The following is a 19,575-nucleotide window of genomic DNA, read 5'->3' on the forward strand; positions in this document are numbered from 1 at the left end:
CCTTGGATTGAGGTGAACAGTATGTTCACATGATGACTCAGCAAGAGGCAAGGCTACAGTTCTAAGAGGATTAGCCAATAAATGGTTTTAATCTTCATTTTACTCTTTTTTGTATGATCACTGAGACAGCTCCTTCATAATAGAAGTGCTGGTCAAAAAATTTTTAATATCATGAAAAATTTATTTAAATCAGTAATTTCATTAAAAAGGTGAAATTTGTATATTATATTCATTTGTTACACACAGACCGATATATTTCAAATGTTTTTTCTTTTAATGTTGATGATTAACTCACAATTAATAAAACCCCAAATTCAGTATCTCAGAAAATTAGAATATTACTTAAGACCAATACAAAAAAAAGGACTTTTAGATATGTTGTAGCCTACAGAACTAAGCTGAGAGACAATTTAAAAGCATTTTCACGTGTTTTGAACTAATTAGCTGATTAGTGTGTGGCACCAGGGTACTTTAATAATGAACCTTTTTACAATATTCAAATTTTCTGAGATACTGACTTCAGAGTTTTCATTAGTTGTGGGTTGCCAGTTCAGTTCCTACTCTGTCTTGGGCTCCATGCAACATACTTGCATGGAGTTGCACGGTAGCTTTGCCTCTGTCAGACTGACCCAGAGCCACTGTGGTTATTATCAGTGTGTGAATGACTAAATGACTGTGAAGTGAAGCGCTTCGGAGTCCTCTAGGCTTGATAAAGCATTCTACAAGCACAAGCCATTTACATTCTGAAAGGAGAATATCCAACATAGGCAATAAGAAAAGACAAATGTAGCTTTACCTTCTCAACTTCAGGAGCAACAGACTTTATTGATCCCAATAGGATCAATAAAGTACATTATTATTTGTTGAAAGATACTCCATTTTAGGTAATAAGTATCTGTAATAATAATCTGTTTGGGTTTTCATAGTAATCTATCAGAATATATTCAAGACAAACTGGCTCACCTACGCTGGATGGTTTTATTCCTTTAATGACCCTACTCAAAAATATTTAAAATACTTTTCATCTGGACATCTAACCTGGTCAGTGCCTTCTTACACAATTCCGCTTACTTCACAGTCTGGGCTTTCTCCCATTGACTTCAATTTTCTGTGCCATTTTAGAATTGTAGTGTCCCTGTAGCTTTGCAATGGAGGAAGAGAACGAAGCCATTCACGTTCAAAAATTGAATTAATATCATCAGCTGCCTCTTTCAGCTCTTCTCTCTTCATTGCAGGCAATTTCCAGTAAACTTCATTCCACTACATAAGCCACAGGTAGGTTAGCAATTGGGTTAAATTTAAACCCTCAGAGTCTACACCTAGAGGAAGCAATCATTTCTCAACAACCAAGAGTGCACACCCTCTGTAGGAAGCAAAACGCAGCGTAGTACAAGGGGCTTGTTTTTATATCGTTTTGGTTTCAGGCAAGTAAGTGAAACAAGTCATGCTTGGCTTTATGACAGAACAGTGGCACACTTGTTGGCAAGATTGCCTCATTGCTGAGAAGGGCCTTTCTGTGTTGAGTTTATATGTTCTCCCTGTTCAGTTCACACCAAGTACTTTAGATTCTCTCCCAAAATCCAAAAGCGTGCAGATTAGGATAACTAGTCCCTTAAAGCGGCCTATTCGTGCATGTCTGTGTACCATGTTTTCATATTCATGCCTGTCTACATTGTGAGGCTGTGGAGACAAATTGTGGTCCCCATGAGGGAAAATGCTGTTTTTGGGTTAGGTTTAGGTATATGATAATTAGGCTTAGGGTTAGGCTGTAATGAATGGAAGTTAATGTAAAGTCCATGTGTTCTGTTTGTATGTGGGTGTGCATGTTAGTACTGCCCTGTAATGGACCCCACCTCGTGCCTTCTGAATGCTTGGACCAATAACATCGTCTCATTGGAACAACATTTAAATCATTTGTCAAAAATATACATTTGAATGACAAGATAAGAATTACAGATGAAACATTCAACAACACTTTCTCAAGGTACTGCAAATTGTTTGTGCTTTGAAAATGGAAAGACAAAGGTTTTTCAATTTATCATATGGTAACAGTACTGAAAAAATTAGTAATATTAAGATCCTGAACTTTCCTCTCTAGCCTTAACAAACGCAAAAGCATTGTTGTACTGTGTGCAACACTATGGGAACAGTTGTGTGACTATTTCAGCTCTACAGATGACACTTTTACATTACACTGTTGCTATCTCTCCCACACATGTACAGACAAACACACAGTGTTGCCAAAAACATCTGTGAAGTAAACACAGTCAGCCAGCCAGGGGTTCTAGGTCTCTAGGTCATTTCCTGTCTGGGCAGAGCTTTAGTGTATGCAAAGGGTGTTAGAGATTAGCAGAGCTTTCTCGCAATAAGGTTGAACTGATTAACTAAATGAAAAGCTTTACTACAAACATATATAACACACTAAAGAACTAGGGGTGTAATAATTTGCTTTGTAGTATTTCCCATCTGCCATGTCTGTGTTTCATCTACAGCAGCTTCCTGTGTGAGCTGCAGGAAATGAGCTGACTGACCTTTCTGTACAGCTGGACTGTTCTGCAGGCTGGTGGTCTTTGAAGACGGCTTGGATGAATCACAATCCGAGTCTTTGCTTGTGTCAATGGACACAATGACGTCCTTCACTCCTGAAGACTTCTCCTGGGAGGACAACAACTCATCTGGCAAAAACAGCAATTTAGAGAACAGATTAGGCAGGAGCCGAAACAAAATACTTAAATTAGAATAAGTACCACATGGAGAACTAAATAATTTGCAACTTTTCAAATTCGGTTCAGTTTATTCAGTTCACCTAATTCACAAAATGTCATCTCAACAATTGTTAAAGTTTAAAAAATATGCAATTGAATTATTGTTTATGCCAGTATTTTTTGCTGCTGTGATGCTTTCATGGTCCACTGGTAGTAATAATAATAATAATGATAATAACAACAACAACACCAGAAATCTATCAAATTGTTGCCAATTCCACAGCATTCCCAAGTTCAGCTAAACATCTGCCTAAAGTCAGAATGGATTTTCCCAGATTATTTTTGAAAAGGTCACTAAGTGCAAGCTCCAGTAAGGGGTTAGCTGCATGCTTCCAGCCAGAACATGTAGCAAAGTGTAACCCAGTGTTAAAAACAAAAGTAAAAAATGACTAGATGTTGATATAATATCTTCTTCTACAACGAGATTAAAAAGTATAAATAGATTTCCTGTCTTATTCTATAATAAGAGTAAAACAGTAATAAAGTTAAAATAAGTTTATAAATATAGATAAAAAGTGCTAAAAATCTTTAAAAACTGTTAAATATGCCTTTAGTGATTGCTTTTAGGGTCAGATTAAACAACCAATAGCTGGCACAGTCTGATTTTACATCAGCTAATATGGTTGACTGTCCCGCCCCTTTAACAGCTGCTGAGATTTTGCTCAGAAACCCTTGAGAGCTCAGAGCTGATGGTTGCTTCTGCTACTAGCATGGAAGATCTTGTCAAATTTGATGAAGAATCTTGGAAATCGGTAAGGAAAAACAATGTTAAAATAGTTCTGCCAAATATACAATTCAAAATAGTAAATCTGTTTTTATTAAATCTCATAAAGCTTCCACAGTGAGATGCTGAAGCTCAGAAAAATCCCAGTGTAGAGTCGTGTGTCATCGGAGCATCGGTGAGTGATCGCACACACTCAGCAGTTAGCTCAGTAAATTCATTGAAAATTGGCTAAAAGCCCTAGTAACTGATCAAATTGAATAAAAATAGAATTGTATTGTTAGATTTTGTATGATTATTACCGGTATTATAACTATTATTATCAATGTGTATTGTAATTTTTCTATGTAATTGCACTTATTTTTCTATTAGCACATGTTCTAATATTTCAATGGTGCTAATTCAGTTCTTGGTGCCAATTTAATGTGCTTTTCTATTAGCATTACTTAGCAACTTTCTGTTCTGAGTAGTTCAGAGCTAATGTGAGCTTCTAATCCACATTCTGATGTTAAATATAGTGTTATAGATGTACTTCATTGGCACTTTTAGATTGAAATATATATATATAACACCACATATAAGCTAATTTATTTAGTTTTAGTGATGTGTTGGCAATATTGACAAAACTAAAGAATTTTAAAAACATTGTGATGGGTGGGATTTGATTATTTTGTGTCTAATTTTGAATGCCTTGTATAATGGCCATATGGGGAGTCAGTTTTTTAAAAAGAGGCTCTACTGGCAGGGGTCTGATACCTTGTCCTTGGATATGAGACACATCTAGCCCCTCCTGCAGCCGCAGAATAACAGCACCATACTGGAAGTCAAAGGCATCACTGAGGAGGACAAAAAAATAACAAAAAAATAACACATGGTGACAGAAAAGAAGGTCATTGACTACACCAAGCCATCACTGGCTTGGTGCTGTCAAGCCAGAAATAAAGGCCAGTAGAACCAAAAAAAAAACAAAAAAGAAAAAGAAAAAAAAAACAAAAAAACCTTAAAGCAAAGCATTTGGAGCTCAACTGATTTAAACACAACACTGTCGCATGATCTCTGTAGCATGTTTGCCTCCACAGCTACATAAAATAAAATAAAAATTTAAAACAAAATCTTAATCTGAGAGTGCATAACTGTATGTATTAATTAGCTCCACTGATGCAGGCCAGGACTATTTCTAACTGTCAGGTCTAGTCTAGACCGTCTAGATTTTAAATCCCCACCATTCATAAACTCTTAGTCCAAGTCTTTCACACACAATCTCAGGCTTCAGTCATGAGAAAGAATTGCTACCTATTGCATTATTACAAGGGCTGCATTGTTCTTCCTGCACCTTCAGTCCCACTTTGTTTTCTATTTGTTTTAATATTAACCATGTTTAACCATAGCTGCTCTCTATTTTGACAATCTTCTGATATAATAGCTGCTAAAGTCAAATGGGAGTTGCCAGGTCAAAGCTTTACAAAAGCTGAAGTTTGCAAATTTGACAAAAATTTTGATTGGTGTTGTAAAATAGAACATCAAAATCCTTTTTGATGTTAAGGATTTCTCCTAACATGGCCAGAGAAAGGGAAAGAAAGAGCCATGTCGTTTGAGTGAGATTGACGCTCCAGCTCTGAGGAACGGGAGATCTGGCGAGATCTGAATAGTTTTTGATGTTAAGGATGGGCTCAATACTATCAAGTGTCATGTGTCTTGATTATTTATAGTCAGAAAAAAAATTTATAAAATTGAGTCTTGATTAAAAAAAAAAATAAAACAGAGGCTCAGTTCAAAATCGACCTGTAATGTAAGTGTTGCTTTAGGTGCTCCTACTTACTGGATCATATTAATGTAAGTCTCCACATTCATCATGTCACCATCTCTCCAGTCATTCTTGAAGCCAAGAACCAGTGTATTTGGCCGGAGACGACCTAGTCCCGCAGCCTGAATGAACAAAAGTTAAAATCGCTGAACATCACCCTCACATTTATGTAGCTTTAGACAGAACCACAGTAAGCACTATGACTGGTTGCATTAGCATAGACTGCCATTTCAAAGCATAAACATTTGTTTTTGAGCAATAAGTTTGGAAATGCTTTTATTGAATGAAAACAGTGTTCAGTTACATACTTATTTTGGAGGCAACCTAATTATTAACCTAATTAATACATGGATTAGTCATTTTAGCTTTAGCACTTGAGATCGAAGGTTTAGTACTATTGATGACTCACCATTAAAGATGACCTACAAAATTGCTGGGATATAGCAATTAGACTTAAAGGGGACATATCATATAAAATCCACTTTTTTGTCCCTTAAATACATTTTTTGTGTACTTTGGATGCATATAAATAAAAAATAAATAAAAAGATTAAACTTATTCTCTCCTGGTGCTCTGTAGACATCTTTATATTTTTTGGGGTTATATTTTTCAGTCTGCTCATTTTTCTCTTTTGCCTATAACATTTTTCTTGTCTATGATGTCACCGCATTTGCTGTAGAACTGCCAAACAAGGTCATGACTTTCAGCAAATCCAATTGTGAATCCACCAATTTAATATTTTTCCTTGCAGCAATTTTGTAGTCCAAATTTAGTTATGCTAAAGTTGCAAACAGACGAGTCAAAATGTTCGAACACAGCTCGAATTAACACACATAACTCCTTACATCGCCCCCGTCATCAGAGCCTTTTCGAAATGTCTGGTCAAATTTTAATTTTCTCAGGAATGTTCTCACAGTGGGAAAAATCTGTTTAAACACGAGTACTTCAGCAACCTGCGCCAGTATCAAGAGAGATTTTCTGAAAGACTTTATCTGATTGAGGGTCGGTTCCTTATCTCTATGGAAATGAGGAATACAGCAAAGTGGTAAGCTGCTAATAAGGCTAATTCAAGAGCATTTATTTTAGACATAAATTCAGTGTGTTGATAATGACGTCCTGGCCATGTGTTCAATAGTATTCTGCTTCTGTTAGCACTGCGTGCTAGCTGTTAGCTTCCTCTTTGAGGATATAAGTGTACTTCATTTTTTAGATATAATTATTTGGCTGTTTTTTCTTGGGGGAAAAAATGATCCAAATGCATTCAGTGACGTTCTTGACACTCACCTCAGCTAACTCCTTAATTATGTCAAGGCTTTATTTATTTATTTATTTACTTTATTTATCATCCTAGGAAATACGTACATAAAAATACCAGCATTTTTGTTGGAATGGCTAAAGAACCAATACAGTTTAAGGTAATGTTTCAAGGTAATGCAAGAACATTGAATAATACATGAAATGCTGCACACAGACAAATAGAGGCTAGGGAAAACTGAACTAGTTTCTCACCTGGAGCAGGTACTGGGAACCCTGTCTCAAGTCCTCAGCAAACACTGGTGTGTAGAAGGCCTTGGTCTCATTCCTCATTAGCCAGCGCTGGTACCGGGACTGATCTGCTGCGAGATCTTTGAAGTTTGGCTTTCTATACCCCTGCTGGAAAACAACAGACCTATCCATTCATCACTGCTGATAAATAACTCTATGTAGAAATCTTGTGCTTATTAAATACTGAGCTAATCTACCCACTGGCTCAAAGTTATGGCTCATGGAAAAATTAATGGGATGTTGCAAAGTAATGTGACATATAACATAAACAGTATAAAACTATGATTTTATAAATCAGCCTTAATTTAGACTTTTTTTTTAATGAACAATCCAGCTCTTCAGCCAGGAAAGTGTAATGCTATTAGCTGGGAATGTTTATGCCATTTAACTTGAGCCAAGTTCCTTTTCATACCTAATGGAACCAACAGAACCAAGCAGGAGAGCAAACAAGAGGCCACAAGTAGAGGGCTGCTGCCAGTGAGAACTGCACAGAGGCTGCATTCATCCGCTCAACAAGGCTTTTGAGTTGCGAAACATTTATGTCCAGCAGGGGATTTGCTAAGCATGCAAACACAACAACATCTTTGCAATTATGGATAACTGATGTTTTTACTGCACAGGTCTCATTGTCCTGTATGTTCTAACTGTTTCCCTGCTGCAGCATCACACCTGATCAATTAGATCAGAGATCAGAGAGATCAGAAATAATTCTGTCACTTGAATCAAAACTGCTGAAATATGAAAAACTAAAACATGTCCAAACTCCACTGTAGATAGTGCATCTCCAGTGGCAACAGGTTTACAGCAGATCTTATTATATAGTGTTTAAAGCAAATGACAAAAAAAAAAATTCAATATTTCTGTTGGAAGTTTAAAGCAACCGTCTAAAGGTCAAGTCATAGGTTAAAACAGACTTTCAGAAAGCATCAGAATTGTCTGGATTCTTTCACATCAAAGGTCAAAGAGAACATGGACCACCAGTTCCTTTTTCAACCCATGGTGAGAACAAATGTCTTTCACTTCTAAGAGAATAAACTTTGTCCATACGGTTGAAAGGTAGAATAACATGGACGAAGCAAGGACAAAAATTTGGTTGGCAAAGGTTTTAGAGGGAGCGTTGTACTTAATCTTCTTCTCCTTTGGATTGGCCCCTAATTTTTTTCAATCTGTTTTTGGCGCCACCCTCTGATTGCATGCTCACATAAATCTGGGTAACATGAGAACATCCACAAAGACTCCTGGCTGACTCTTCGGTATACTGGTGAGATTTATGTCACACATGGAGGTAAGTGGACAGCAGAGCTGAACTTCCATGAGCCATGCTTTGAATTGATCCAAACTATCTTAGAAACAGTTTTAAAGATTATATAAAAACAAACTGGAAAATGAAAAAAAAAAAACCCAATAAAGTGAAAAGAGTAGAACCCAGCTCTCTCTGAGGCTCTTTGAAAGGATGCTACATTATTTCACCTTAAAACTTTCCATGTGTCAGCTGTCAGCTTGATTCATAACAGCAGGAAACTTTGATTAAGTAGAAAACTTGGAGTAAGGATACCACAACCAGCAGCAGAGTGTGGCCACAGATCAAGAGTCACTAACAATCTTTAAACAGCCTCAATCACTTAACACTACTGTGAAAATAAAAGCTGCCATTTTGTGGCCAGAGTTCAAGGTGACAGAGTGTTGGTGGAAGGAGTCGAACGACAGAACAGGACTGGGAGCTGCTCGGTCATTAATAGATGTGATTGTTGACAATTAGCTCTTTCCATTATATGTCCAAAACATTAAGCATGTTCACAAGCTTTTATTGAACTATACAGTTTTCAATCGTCAATAATTTTCCCCAGCTCATCCTTATAAAAATGAAAAAAGAAAAAAAAAATAGAACTCACCATGCGAACATGGCCACAGATCATAAGGCCGACGTTCTTTGTAAAGGTGTGAACAAGATCCAGGAGAGCAGGACGAGAGTTGGGATAGCCTGTCATCACCAAGCATTGCGGTCTTCAAAGGAAAACAGAACAAACCATGCTAAAATGCCAACAGTGTATATAGATTTGGAATGTTAATAAGCATTTTTAATTTTGGTGTGCTGCAGAAAAGATGTCATCTTTTGTGCTGACATTTATGAGACTAGAAGTTTTCAAATCTGCTGACTTCTTTGTAACCCTTCACAAAGGGATAATCTTAACACAAATTAGGGGCAGAGTAGCGCACTTCAAAGAACATACTTTAAGCAAAGGGATTTATTAGAAGCAAAGAAGGGAGACAAGCAGCTCAGAGGAACATGCAAGTCATTCTAAAAGCACCATGAGGTGCCTTTAAATCCCTGCTTGTGCTACCATGGGAACAGCCAGTGCCACATGGTTACCAAAAAGTCCACAAAAACCACCCTGTTACTGTGCTGTGTGCACCCAAACTTTCAGGACTAACAGTATATTAGATCTTTACTGGTATAAGTAAGACAAGCGTGTGCATTAACCTTTCTAGTACTGCTAGAAAAGCAGAAGGTTCAGTAGTTTGTTTGCCACAAAGGAACTATTTCTTCTGCCAATTAATCTGAGAAGCACTGCAACGTCATTTCCACACAAAAGTCAGTTGATAAGGTTAAGGCATTTGAGGCTAATGTGGCTAACAATCTAACAAATGAAGATGGGCCAAGTCTGAGGCTGACAATCATAGCAGTAAAATGTAGGTATAGTAACAACCCTTAACCTACCCTAATGATGTAGGAAAGAAAAAATTCAGCAAAATTGTCAGAAAGACCCAAATTATACAACGCTGCTGCTGAATACATCCACAGAAACCAGAGTCTTGTCTACACTTAAAAGGTTTTTAGTGTGTGTTTGCTTTGAACACAAAATACTTTAATTGATTCTGTACTTGCTCCTCAATTGTAAAATTTATTAGCATCAACATCAAATTGACAGCCAAATGGAAGCACTTAGTGAAGATAAGGAATTATGGTAAAAATATCTACAAACTGAATTAGGGGTTGACTAGAAAATTCTTTACTCTGCAATGGCTCTTTAAGTGGCTAATTGCAGTCATGTCACAAAACTGATTTTTTCAGAAGATGAACTTGGCAAGTTTGTTAGTTTGAATTGTATAAAAATATAAGTAGTTTATCAACTAGGGGTACTGACAAACTCTGGCAAAGGATACCGGAATAGGAGCGCTGCATGGCACCATGGTTAAAGCAGGTTCCCTATATAGAGGCCTATATAGAGAATGTTTGTATGGAGACAGTCCTGTGGCCTAGGCTTTGTCCTCAGTGCACCAAACTATAATGGAAGTGTTCCTTTGCTGTCAACTTGAGAGTTATTTAGAGTTCATTTTATTGCAGGCATTGCTTACTTTTAACCAATAATCTGATCGTTGAACAAGCTAATGAATTTTAATAACAAGCAACTTAGCAGTACAACATAACGTAATCATCTTAATTAAAAAACAAATATCTAATACAGACAGCTAACATGATGCATGGTGAAAGTCCCAGTCTGGTATGTTTCTGCATGTTCTGTTATAATGACATCTTTTTTAAATGTTAAAGTGAAAAAAGTGTAAAGATTTGGCATGTTAAGCATTTTAATAAAAATGTACAGTAAACTGTTCTTGAATATGATGGAACAAGTATCTGTAGTTCTAATTTCATATCAATGCTCCATCCTATGTTCTCATAATACTGTAGATGTTTAGGGAGAATAAATGCAACTCCCCCGCAATACCTGAAGTTCTTGACATGGTCCTCCACTGCACTGAGGTGCAGTGTGTGAGTCAGAGCCTGCTGGTAGGTTAGAGCCTGGGTTGACGAGCCCCAGTTCACATCTGCAAAGGCAGACACATGCAGGCAAAAACACACTGGAGTTAGTCAATGTGTTTATGGATCAGTCTGCCAAGCTAAAGGCCATGTGACCCATGCAGCGCTACAGTCAGAGAAAATACCTACTCTGTGTGTGTAGCTGCATGTCAAACTGCGTGAACACACGTGTGTGTTCTGAGCTTTGTGTTTAGCAGGGTACAGATCAGTGTTTCATGTTACTTAGAAAACATTTCTTCCTCCTCCAAGTTTTGGTTTTCCAACAACCAAGCTACATTCTGAATAACTTTTCTGGAACAATGGAGAGTCTGGTCCAATTCGGTCTTACTCAACAGAAATGAGAGGTTGATCTCCTGTCCTCATCCTCAGAGGATGAACTGATATTGCTGTCAGCAGAACTTAATGAGCTGATTACAGAGCGTTTTTCTTTATAAAAAAACCATCATATTTCATCACTAATGTTACTGATCCACAGCTAAGGAGAAAAACATTTTAATTTAAATCCAATCCTATTATATTCTGCCTTTAAATTCAGATAATACTTGTTATGAATATTTAGATATTGTTTATATGTAAATTTAGCAAACAAAACATCTTAAGCAGTTTAGTGCAGAGGTTCTGAGGATGGCATACAGAGAACAGTTTTACTGAAATACGTCACATTATTTGTCACATCCGCAAAAATCACATCTGCAAACACAAAAACTCACCTGGCTTTTTGTGACTCACATAGATGTAGAGAGCCATAACGATGACATTAGTGAGTAGTGCAGCCGCCCAGTTGATGACAAACATCACCACACAGCACAGCACGGCCCCAGCAAGCGAAACCCACATGTTGTAGTATTTGAAGCTGGGACGCCAGCCTGGTGAAGCAACAACAATTTATCACAAGAGAAAGTTTGGGCCATGGATGTATGATGCTGTGGGATAGTTAGCAGTTAGCAAAAAAACAACCATATAATGAAGCTAAGATACAAATTCTCTTTAAGCTTGAGACAAATTCTATTAGAATAATTAGAATTAGAAGAAGAAGGGGCACCATTGTTCTCTGTATAAGGTCATGGTCTCTAAAACAGTAAACAGAGCTGTTAAGGGCATGGACAACAAATGCTTGGGTTAAACAATGAAAATTAGAAGGCTATTAGACTCAGGACTATAAGGTTATAACAGATATTAACAGGATCACATTTAAAACAAAAGCTAGATGGACTTTAGTGATGGCATATAACTGCTGTGTGTTGTTACAGAAAGAGTCAACAACAAACCACAGGACATAAACGGTACACCGGAATCTATCTTTTTTCCCATGAAAGGTTTACAGTTCCCAGAGGGAGATGGAGTTGTAGGGAGGGGGGGATCTGAACGCAAAACTGGGTTTCCAGCTTGTGGTTCCAGATGCAGGACAAAACATTCTGTCTAAATGAGTCATGTACCATTTAGGTCCAGATGACCTGCTGCAGATATTAGAAACAGATAAATAATCTGTACCTGTTGGTCTGCACAGGATTTGGTATAAAAGGAGGAAAGAGCACAACTTAATAAAATACCATCTACTCAGGAGTAAAACATATATTTTAAATAACAAATTAACGAGTTCAACTCCAAAAAATGTATTTCAAAACTGCAGTTATTTTAGGAAAGACAAACAAAACATAACAGCAGAGCTCTGGTCAGGAATGTGATTTGACATTGTGTTTGTTTTCATATTGTATATTTATTTTATTTTAAACATGTATCTCACTTCGCAGCCTGCCTGTGCATCCATCTCCTCTTTCCTTCATAATGCGCAAGCGCACAGCCACAAATCCTGTTGTGTGGAACTGAATGAATGAGGAAGTTTGCATGTTGCTGCGGAAAATTACCTCGGGGATGCAGCGCGTCAAAATGCATAAACACAGTGAGTCTAATATGACATTTATAAAACAAGCACTTGACGGAGTTTGGCTATATCGAGGCTCACTGCCGGAAAACAGACATCCGGAGCAGCCAAATAGCAGGTAAAGCAGCGCACAACTACCAACACTCACCCAGAAGAGCATCACAGTCAGAAAGCTAAACAAATAAGCCAAAAAATAAATTAAGTCTTCAAGCTGACTGTGTAAAATCCTGGCTTCGGCTCTTGCTGTTGGACCACCGCTACTCGCTACTGGTAGTAATATTTCACAGATGTAGCACCACTCAACCTCCACTTGGTAGTGAACTCTCACACCAAACGTTTGCATAAGATCGGTGATCGGCAGAGATCAGCCTCGTGGATGAGCGGAATCAGAAGCAAAAGACCTGATTAGAGCATCCCTATTTGAGACCATGCTAAAATCTTGGTCACCATCCCCCCGCCCCCCGGTTCTTATATGCTACGTATAGACTACAAGTCAACAGCAGGAATGCATGCTTCTGCTTAGGATCAGTTGATACTCTAGTCACTTGTTTTAATTCTTGATAATGTTTCATCACATTTACATATTAGTACAACTTAACTTCAAATTTAAAATCATTAATTCAATGTCATTAAACTAATCACAGAACGTGTAGAAAACCTCCAACATTGTCTAACATTCTTAGCTTAACATGTTTTTATGCTCCTTTTCACTTTTTGCACCTTGATCTTACCGGGAGAGTTGGCCAGGGATGCGTGGAACACAGAGAAATTGATCAAGGCGTAGGATGCCAGGAAAAAGTTGGAGATAATTGGTGCAATTACGTTTAACTCAGCTGGAAGTAGAAGAAACAGAAACTTAAGAAAAAGGATTATTTCCACTTCCTCTCCAACTGTCTTACTCAACAGTATGATGGGTTATTAAAAATACTACACTTTCAAACAAAATACATACCAGAGAAAAATTAAAACCTCTTTTTAGAGGGGAAAGTCATAAAGCACTGTACAACATTAATAACAGTTAAGTCATACAATCAAGCATAAGAAGCAACAACAAGTCTGGAAAAACACTTTTTAAAAACATCTCTAGAGTCAGCAAAATAAAGCTGCACCGATGATCCTGCGAGTGTCCAACTAAATATAACGGGAGATTGTGGATTTGGGAGCCACGAGCTACAGTGTATTTAGTTAAAGGCTCACACAAATAATCAAGAACCTGGCCAAGAACTTTTATGCCAAATTTTAAAATCCACTAGGATGCAGGACAGCACACCGGTGATGACGATACTTTTACTAGATATGGTGAGAAGTCTGGCTGCTGCGTTCTGAACAACTGGCAGACGAGAGACCGACCATTTGTGCAGACTGGTGAAACAGAATTACAACATTCCAGGCTGATGACACAAAAAATGTGTCATATTTTGGAACTATTGTTATTAAAATTAAAGCCACATAGGCTTTGTTAACCAAAACCTAATGTGGATTAAAATGCAACTCCTAGATAAAAAGAAATTAACAAATTAAAATATGAACATACTAAATTTAAAACCATTTTAGAAGCCAGTGCAATATAATAACAGTTTGAAAGTATAAAATCCCCTGATGAGCTTTTTATGCTTTTAAGCTATTGTTATTCAGATATGGTTACCATAAACTTTAGATGTACATGTTAGCTTGAAAAATGTAAAAGTAAGCAAAGAGAGCAGAGTACCGATTAGGATGAAAGCCAGAGCGATGCCAAAGGTCAGGATGTAGCCTCGGAGAGGCTCATTGTTCTTCCCGTATCCTTTGGCAAATATTCCAATATAAGGGTAGATGTTGTCTTTACATAAAGCCTGCACAAAACAGCAATGTCATTTCATATCTTAAATAACATAGTACTAATATTTAAAGAGGGATAAACAGTTTGCCAGTAGTAGAATATATTAGTTATGCCAGTGCATGATTGACTCTTACTTGGAATACTTTAGGCGCGCTCACTAAAGAGGCCAGAGCAGAGGACAGAGTGGCAGAGAAGATTCCAGCTGAGATGATGGGAGAAAAACCTGAAACCAAGCTCATCACCTGAAGCAACACAGAAACAAAGTACATTTTCTGACGTTTCCATCTAGGAAATACGTGGCAAATTCATGTCGCTATTTGTATGTGCCAAGTGTGACTTTGTGTGCATTCATTCTGAAACCAGATTCAAAGGAAAATCTGGGTTGGTTGATGGAGTGGTAATGTTTGCATGACACAACCTCAAAACTTTTTTTCGGTGTTACTTATTTCCATACACCATATGTAGTAATTTTATAATCTCATATATTTGCCATTTTAATTAATGCTTTATCTCTCCCAACAACATAGTCCTCAATCACAAGTGTTGCACTCAATGGATATGAAGTAATTCAGACGATATAGCCAAGCAGAGCATGTGTGTGGATTTGTTGTGAAGTGTTAGTGTTTTGTGCGCCAGTTGAACCAGTAGGAAGGAGGATGGGCCTGCCAGCACACAAGAACAAAGAGAAGAAAGTTCAACTTGGTAGCATTGTTTGTATCTGTATGTATTAAGTTCTCTTGATTTGGGCTTTTTGCACAGAATGAGGACATTACAATGCTTTGAGAATTGCTTGGTTGGAAATTAACCTTATTCTCACCATAATAAAGAAAACAAAAGTTGTTCTTTTATTGAAGCTGCTTCATACCTGGAAGTCATAATGGAGTCCATAGCGGCAGGTTTTTTGGCTCTTGCAGCTAGAGAAGTCAAAGCCAAACTTGCAGGAAGCACCAGTGCAGTTTACAGTGAAATGAGAGCTGATTGTATCATTCAGATCTCCACTGGCATCTCTCACAATGCAAGACCCTAAAGTCAGAAAAGCAGAACACACATAAGATGTATCCTCAAAAGAAAGCAGGTGAAAACTGCCAACAGGAGAGCAGAGTGTACCTGTGGAAACTGCGACCCCCAAGTAGACAATGCCTGTAATCAATATGGCAAGTAGTGTTCCTTTGGGGATTGCCATCTGTGGGTCCTGCAACAAACACACGCAACAAAATCTACAAATATTGACCAAGCTATAACAGAAATAGCTGTTTGCTCATGGATGACAAACAATAATGAAATGATCATTAAACAATTGCTCATTTTGTTTGGAAACTCATTCCAATCAGCACCTTAAATAATAAACTGCAAAGTGGAATTTCATTAAATAATTTTAATGATTAGGTTTTATAGCTAATTACACAATTATTTTAGTCTGAGGTTAAAAATAATGTTGGATCAACAAGAAGTTGTAGGTAGGGTGTAGCAATTGTAGTTGTTTGGCCAATCGCTGACTACTAATCAGTAAAAAGCCTGAAACTGCCAATTCCAATTTTGGTCGATACCAATTTTTTTCTTTTTTTTGACTGAAATGTTGCTCAGGATATCAAGAAAATTATCAACAGTGTGGTGACTACCGTTTACTGTAAATGTTCAGACATGACCTGGTGGACCGGTCTATGAGTCAAACCTCACTCATAGAAGAGAATAGAAGAGGACAGTGGTTGCTTTTTAAACCTTGTTTGAGATAGATGAGATTGGATTCACATGTAAGTATCAGCCGACCACCAATTTCACAAACTTAAGGAAATCACCGCAGATAAATTTGCTGGACGGTAAATCGGTGCATCCCCAGTCATAAGGTTCTGACATTTGACACCTATGTGCAACTTAAGTGCATCTACCTTTATTTGCATTGATTACTGCAACAATGTCTTCACAGGTCTGGCTAAAAAATATAAAATTCAACCTTCCAGTTGCAGCTCATTCAAAATACTGCTGCTGGGGTTCTCACTAAAACAAGGAAGTTAGAGCATATCACCCAGTTCTAAAGTCCTTCCACTGAGACAATAGATTTTAAAATACTGTCAGTTTATAAATCACTGAATGGCTTAGCACCACAATACATTAAAAATCTACTTGTGTTGAATCAATTCCAATTTTGGTCGATACCAATTTTTTTTGGTATCGACCAAATAGCCCTCTAGCAAAGCGTGATGGAGGATAATTTAGCTAGCTGGCACTAAAGTTTGAATTGCTCGATAAAATAAAAAAGCTGAAGAGAAGCTGCTATTTGAATGTTGAGACAGTTAAGAGGAGCACTGTTGAAGCAGGTAACCTTCACTGTCTGCTAACGAGTATCAACTCGTTAGCGGAGGATCAACTCTGATGCAGGGCAGAACTGCATGAGAACCAGAACCAAATATAAAGAACCAGCATTCAGCTTCTACCCACCACAAATATAGAATAAACTTCCAGAAAACTATGAAACACCCGGAATACTGAGTATTCAAGACTAAAAGCCACTTGTTTAGAGTTGCTTTTGAATCATAATAAATGAAACACTGGCCAACAAATTAAATGTGCATTAAACACACTTGACAAAATGTCAAATGTTTGATTTTTTCTCAATTCTTGTGATGTCTTTTATATGTTTATATTTTTGTGTTTTTATCATGTAAAGCACTTTGAAATGCCTTGTTGCTGAAATGTGATACAAATAAACTTGATTGATTTACTAATACTTGGACACTTTTAGAAAGTGTGTATGAACCAGCTGACTTACAGCAAGGTCTCCAGAAATGTTAGCACCAGCCAGTATCCCAGTGGCTGCCGGGAAGAAGATGGCAAAGACAGAAAAGAACGTCTCCTCTCGAAAGTCTGGTCCCATATTCTCCCACATAATTTCACCTGAAAATAAAAAACAAGTGCAAGAAGCAGTTGTAATTGCTGCTATTAATCACTGTAAAATATCTGGAATATGAAAAATTAAAGTTTGGTTAAAAAGAAAAACGAAAAGAACTTTGAGTCACAGGCTGATCATACCATCATATCCAAAGAAACCTGAAGGTTTCTTTGATTCCACAGAAATGAAGGATCCAATAAAGTAGTTCACAATAGCTGTGATAAGGACAACAAGCAGGAAGATCTGGGCCTAAAGAAAACAAATGACTGAATTGTTATTTCTTGAATTCTAAGGAAATCAGAGGATTACAGAGATATATGAAAGTTTTCCAGAAACTTTGTATAACCAGCTGACAGGTTATACCTTAGCCTCCCATTCCATTCCTGCCACAGAGATACCCAGCAGAACGATTACTGTAATGGTGCCAATGATTCGGATGTCATTGATCTCATCAGTCATGAGCGCATCCACACCCTGGCAGACATTTCAGGGAGATGTTAAACAAAAATGCAATGATCAGCAGGTGGACATTTAAATAATATCTGACTTGCATTAAAACTGAATCTACTAATAAGTCATCACAAAAAAAGCTTTACGATGAGCAACATAGGGAATCAAAAGACTTACTCTGAGAAGTTCCACAACAGTTTCAGCAAAGCCAACTACATACATGGCCACAGCCACTGCATTGGCAAAGGCAAAGATAAGGCCAATAGAGCCTCCAAACTCTGGACCCAAACTCCTCGAGATCAAGTAGTATGCTCCTCCTGCATGGAGATCAAAACAGGGTGAGACTGAAGACATCCAGTTATCCAGTTTTTGAAAGACAGAGAGAGAGAGAGAGAGAGAAATGTGATTGATCATCCAAATGAGCTCATTTTAATTTATTATGCAAATAACTGATTGCTTATCGCGACAGGCCTACTCATAACTATTTGTTTATGGTTTCATAGTGTAATTCTACATCATAAAAACGGATCAAAGTCAATGATCACAATCACATGGCACCAAAAAATTCATTCAACCTAATGTGGATCAAGGCCAGACTGAGTCTGGATCCAAACGTGCTATGCTCTGTGGGAAACTCAGGTTTACAAGCTCCCAGTAGTCCCAGTCCATAATGTGAAAGTGATTGTCAAACACTTTTGTTATTACATCAGCCTCTATCCACTAGAAAGAATGCTATGACCACACAAACAGAAAAGAAATGTCATGCGAGGAACTCAGAGGTATTTCAGCTTCAGGATGCAAAATGGAACAGACACTGTACATCAACTGCCTGCCTGAGTCTGCCTTTTAGAAGGTCGCAAAAGAGCTTCTAAAAGAGCTTAACATCACAAATAGGCCTCTTTAGATAGTACACTGGTTTACTGGGTTTCTGATGTTTTCTGATGGGTACTGCAACACCACTTTATAAGTATGTCTGCATCTCTGTGTTAAACTCCAGAGCTAATCCCATCTATCTGTTCATATTGCCAACATCGGAAACCGTTAAGACCCCCACATATTCCATGAACAGCGCGGACTCCGCACATACTGTCCACAGACGGTTGGGTTTTCATACTTGAGCGTACTTATTACCTAAAATTCTCTCGTGACAAATTCCTTTATTTCACACAATCCTAATGAGAACTAGCAAGTTTTATGAACTATTTAGGTGCCTAGCTTTGTTTCTTCTCCATCTGGGAAGCCTTAGCTCACCTCTTAGTGCGGGACAGAGAATGGCAGTCACATGTCGGTTCATCCAGCAAAGACCGTGAACCACTGCCCAGAGCCAGCGCAGCATACTACTGCGAGCAGAGGAACAGCAGGAGGCTGCGCTGGGTTTAGCTGTAATCAGGAATCCATAGGCCAGTCACGATAAAAATTTTTGCTGAGTGATTGTCTCAAAAATTATTGCGATAAACAATAATATTGCTTGAAGACTCCCCCCCCACCAGGGGGTCTTTTTGTGGGCTATAGTGTCCCTTATATGAAAGTAGGCTGACAGGAAAGTGAGAGAAAGATGGGGAAAGACATGCGGCAAATGTCGCCGGGTCCGGGAATCGAACCCACGACGGCCACGTCGAGGACTGAAGGCCTTCAAATGTGGGTCGCGCTATCCCCTACGCCACCACAGCAAGCCCCACTTGAAGACCTTTTTACACTCATGCAATAGTTCACACTACACGATATTTCACATGTACATTTTCCCCTTACAACAATATTAGAACGTTGGCCATTCTAAGATTGTTGCTTGCGATTTCGTAACGATCATCCTGTAGTGTGTGGTGTGTTACGCTAGACCGTCGGGTGCTCCGATCTAAATCAGGGGTTTTCCCCAACTGGGAGC

General features: G+C 38.0%; 1 protein-coding gene across 4 annotated transcripts in view; it reads right to left on the reverse strand.

Annotated features, from left to right (window-relative positions):
* slc12a2 (solute carrier family 12 member 2) overlaps positions 1 to 19,575 on the reverse strand; it is a 71,457-nt gene that overhangs the window by 17,502 nt on the left and 34,380 nt on the right. For 2 of the 4 annotated variants that reach the window (XM_044096597.1, XM_044096595.1), the window contains exons 5-20: positions 17,871 to 18,010; positions 17,607 to 17,717; positions 17,384 to 17,492; positions 17,124 to 17,248; positions 15,464 to 15,548; positions 15,222 to 15,379; positions 14,491 to 14,598; positions 14,246 to 14,369; positions 13,269 to 13,370; positions 11,366 to 11,521; positions 10,564 to 10,663; positions 8,728 to 8,839; positions 6,800 to 6,940; positions 5,306 to 5,412; positions 4,243 to 4,322; positions 2,532 to 2,675 (exon numbers count right to left, since the gene is read on the reverse strand). In XM_044096597.1, the coding sequence (XP_043952532.1) occupies positions 2,532 to 2,675; positions 4,243 to 4,322; positions 5,306 to 5,412; positions 6,800 to 6,940; positions 8,728 to 8,839; positions 10,564 to 10,663; positions 11,366 to 11,521; positions 13,269 to 13,370; positions 14,246 to 14,369; positions 14,491 to 14,598; positions 15,222 to 15,379; positions 15,464 to 15,548; positions 17,124 to 17,248; positions 17,384 to 17,492; positions 17,607 to 17,717; positions 17,871 to 18,010 (1,902 nt within the window). Of the gene's footprint in view, positions 1 to 2,531; positions 2,676 to 4,242; positions 4,323 to 5,305; positions 5,413 to 6,799; positions 6,944 to 8,727; positions 8,840 to 10,563; positions 10,664 to 11,365; positions 11,522 to 13,268; positions 13,371 to 14,245; positions 14,370 to 14,490; positions 14,599 to 15,221; positions 15,380 to 15,463; positions 15,549 to 17,123; positions 17,249 to 17,383; positions 17,493 to 17,606; positions 17,718 to 17,870; positions 18,011 to 19,575 lie in introns of all 4 variants that reach the window. The other 2 variants (XM_044096596.1, XM_044096594.1) reach the window with 1 other exon arrangement.

Source organism: Gambusia affinis, linkage group LG17, assembly GCF_019740435.1.
Source record: "Gambusia affinis linkage group LG17, SWU_Gaff_1.0, whole genome shotgun sequence".
NCBI lineage: Eukaryota > Metazoa > Chordata > Actinopteri > Cyprinodontiformes > Poeciliidae > Gambusia > Gambusia affinis.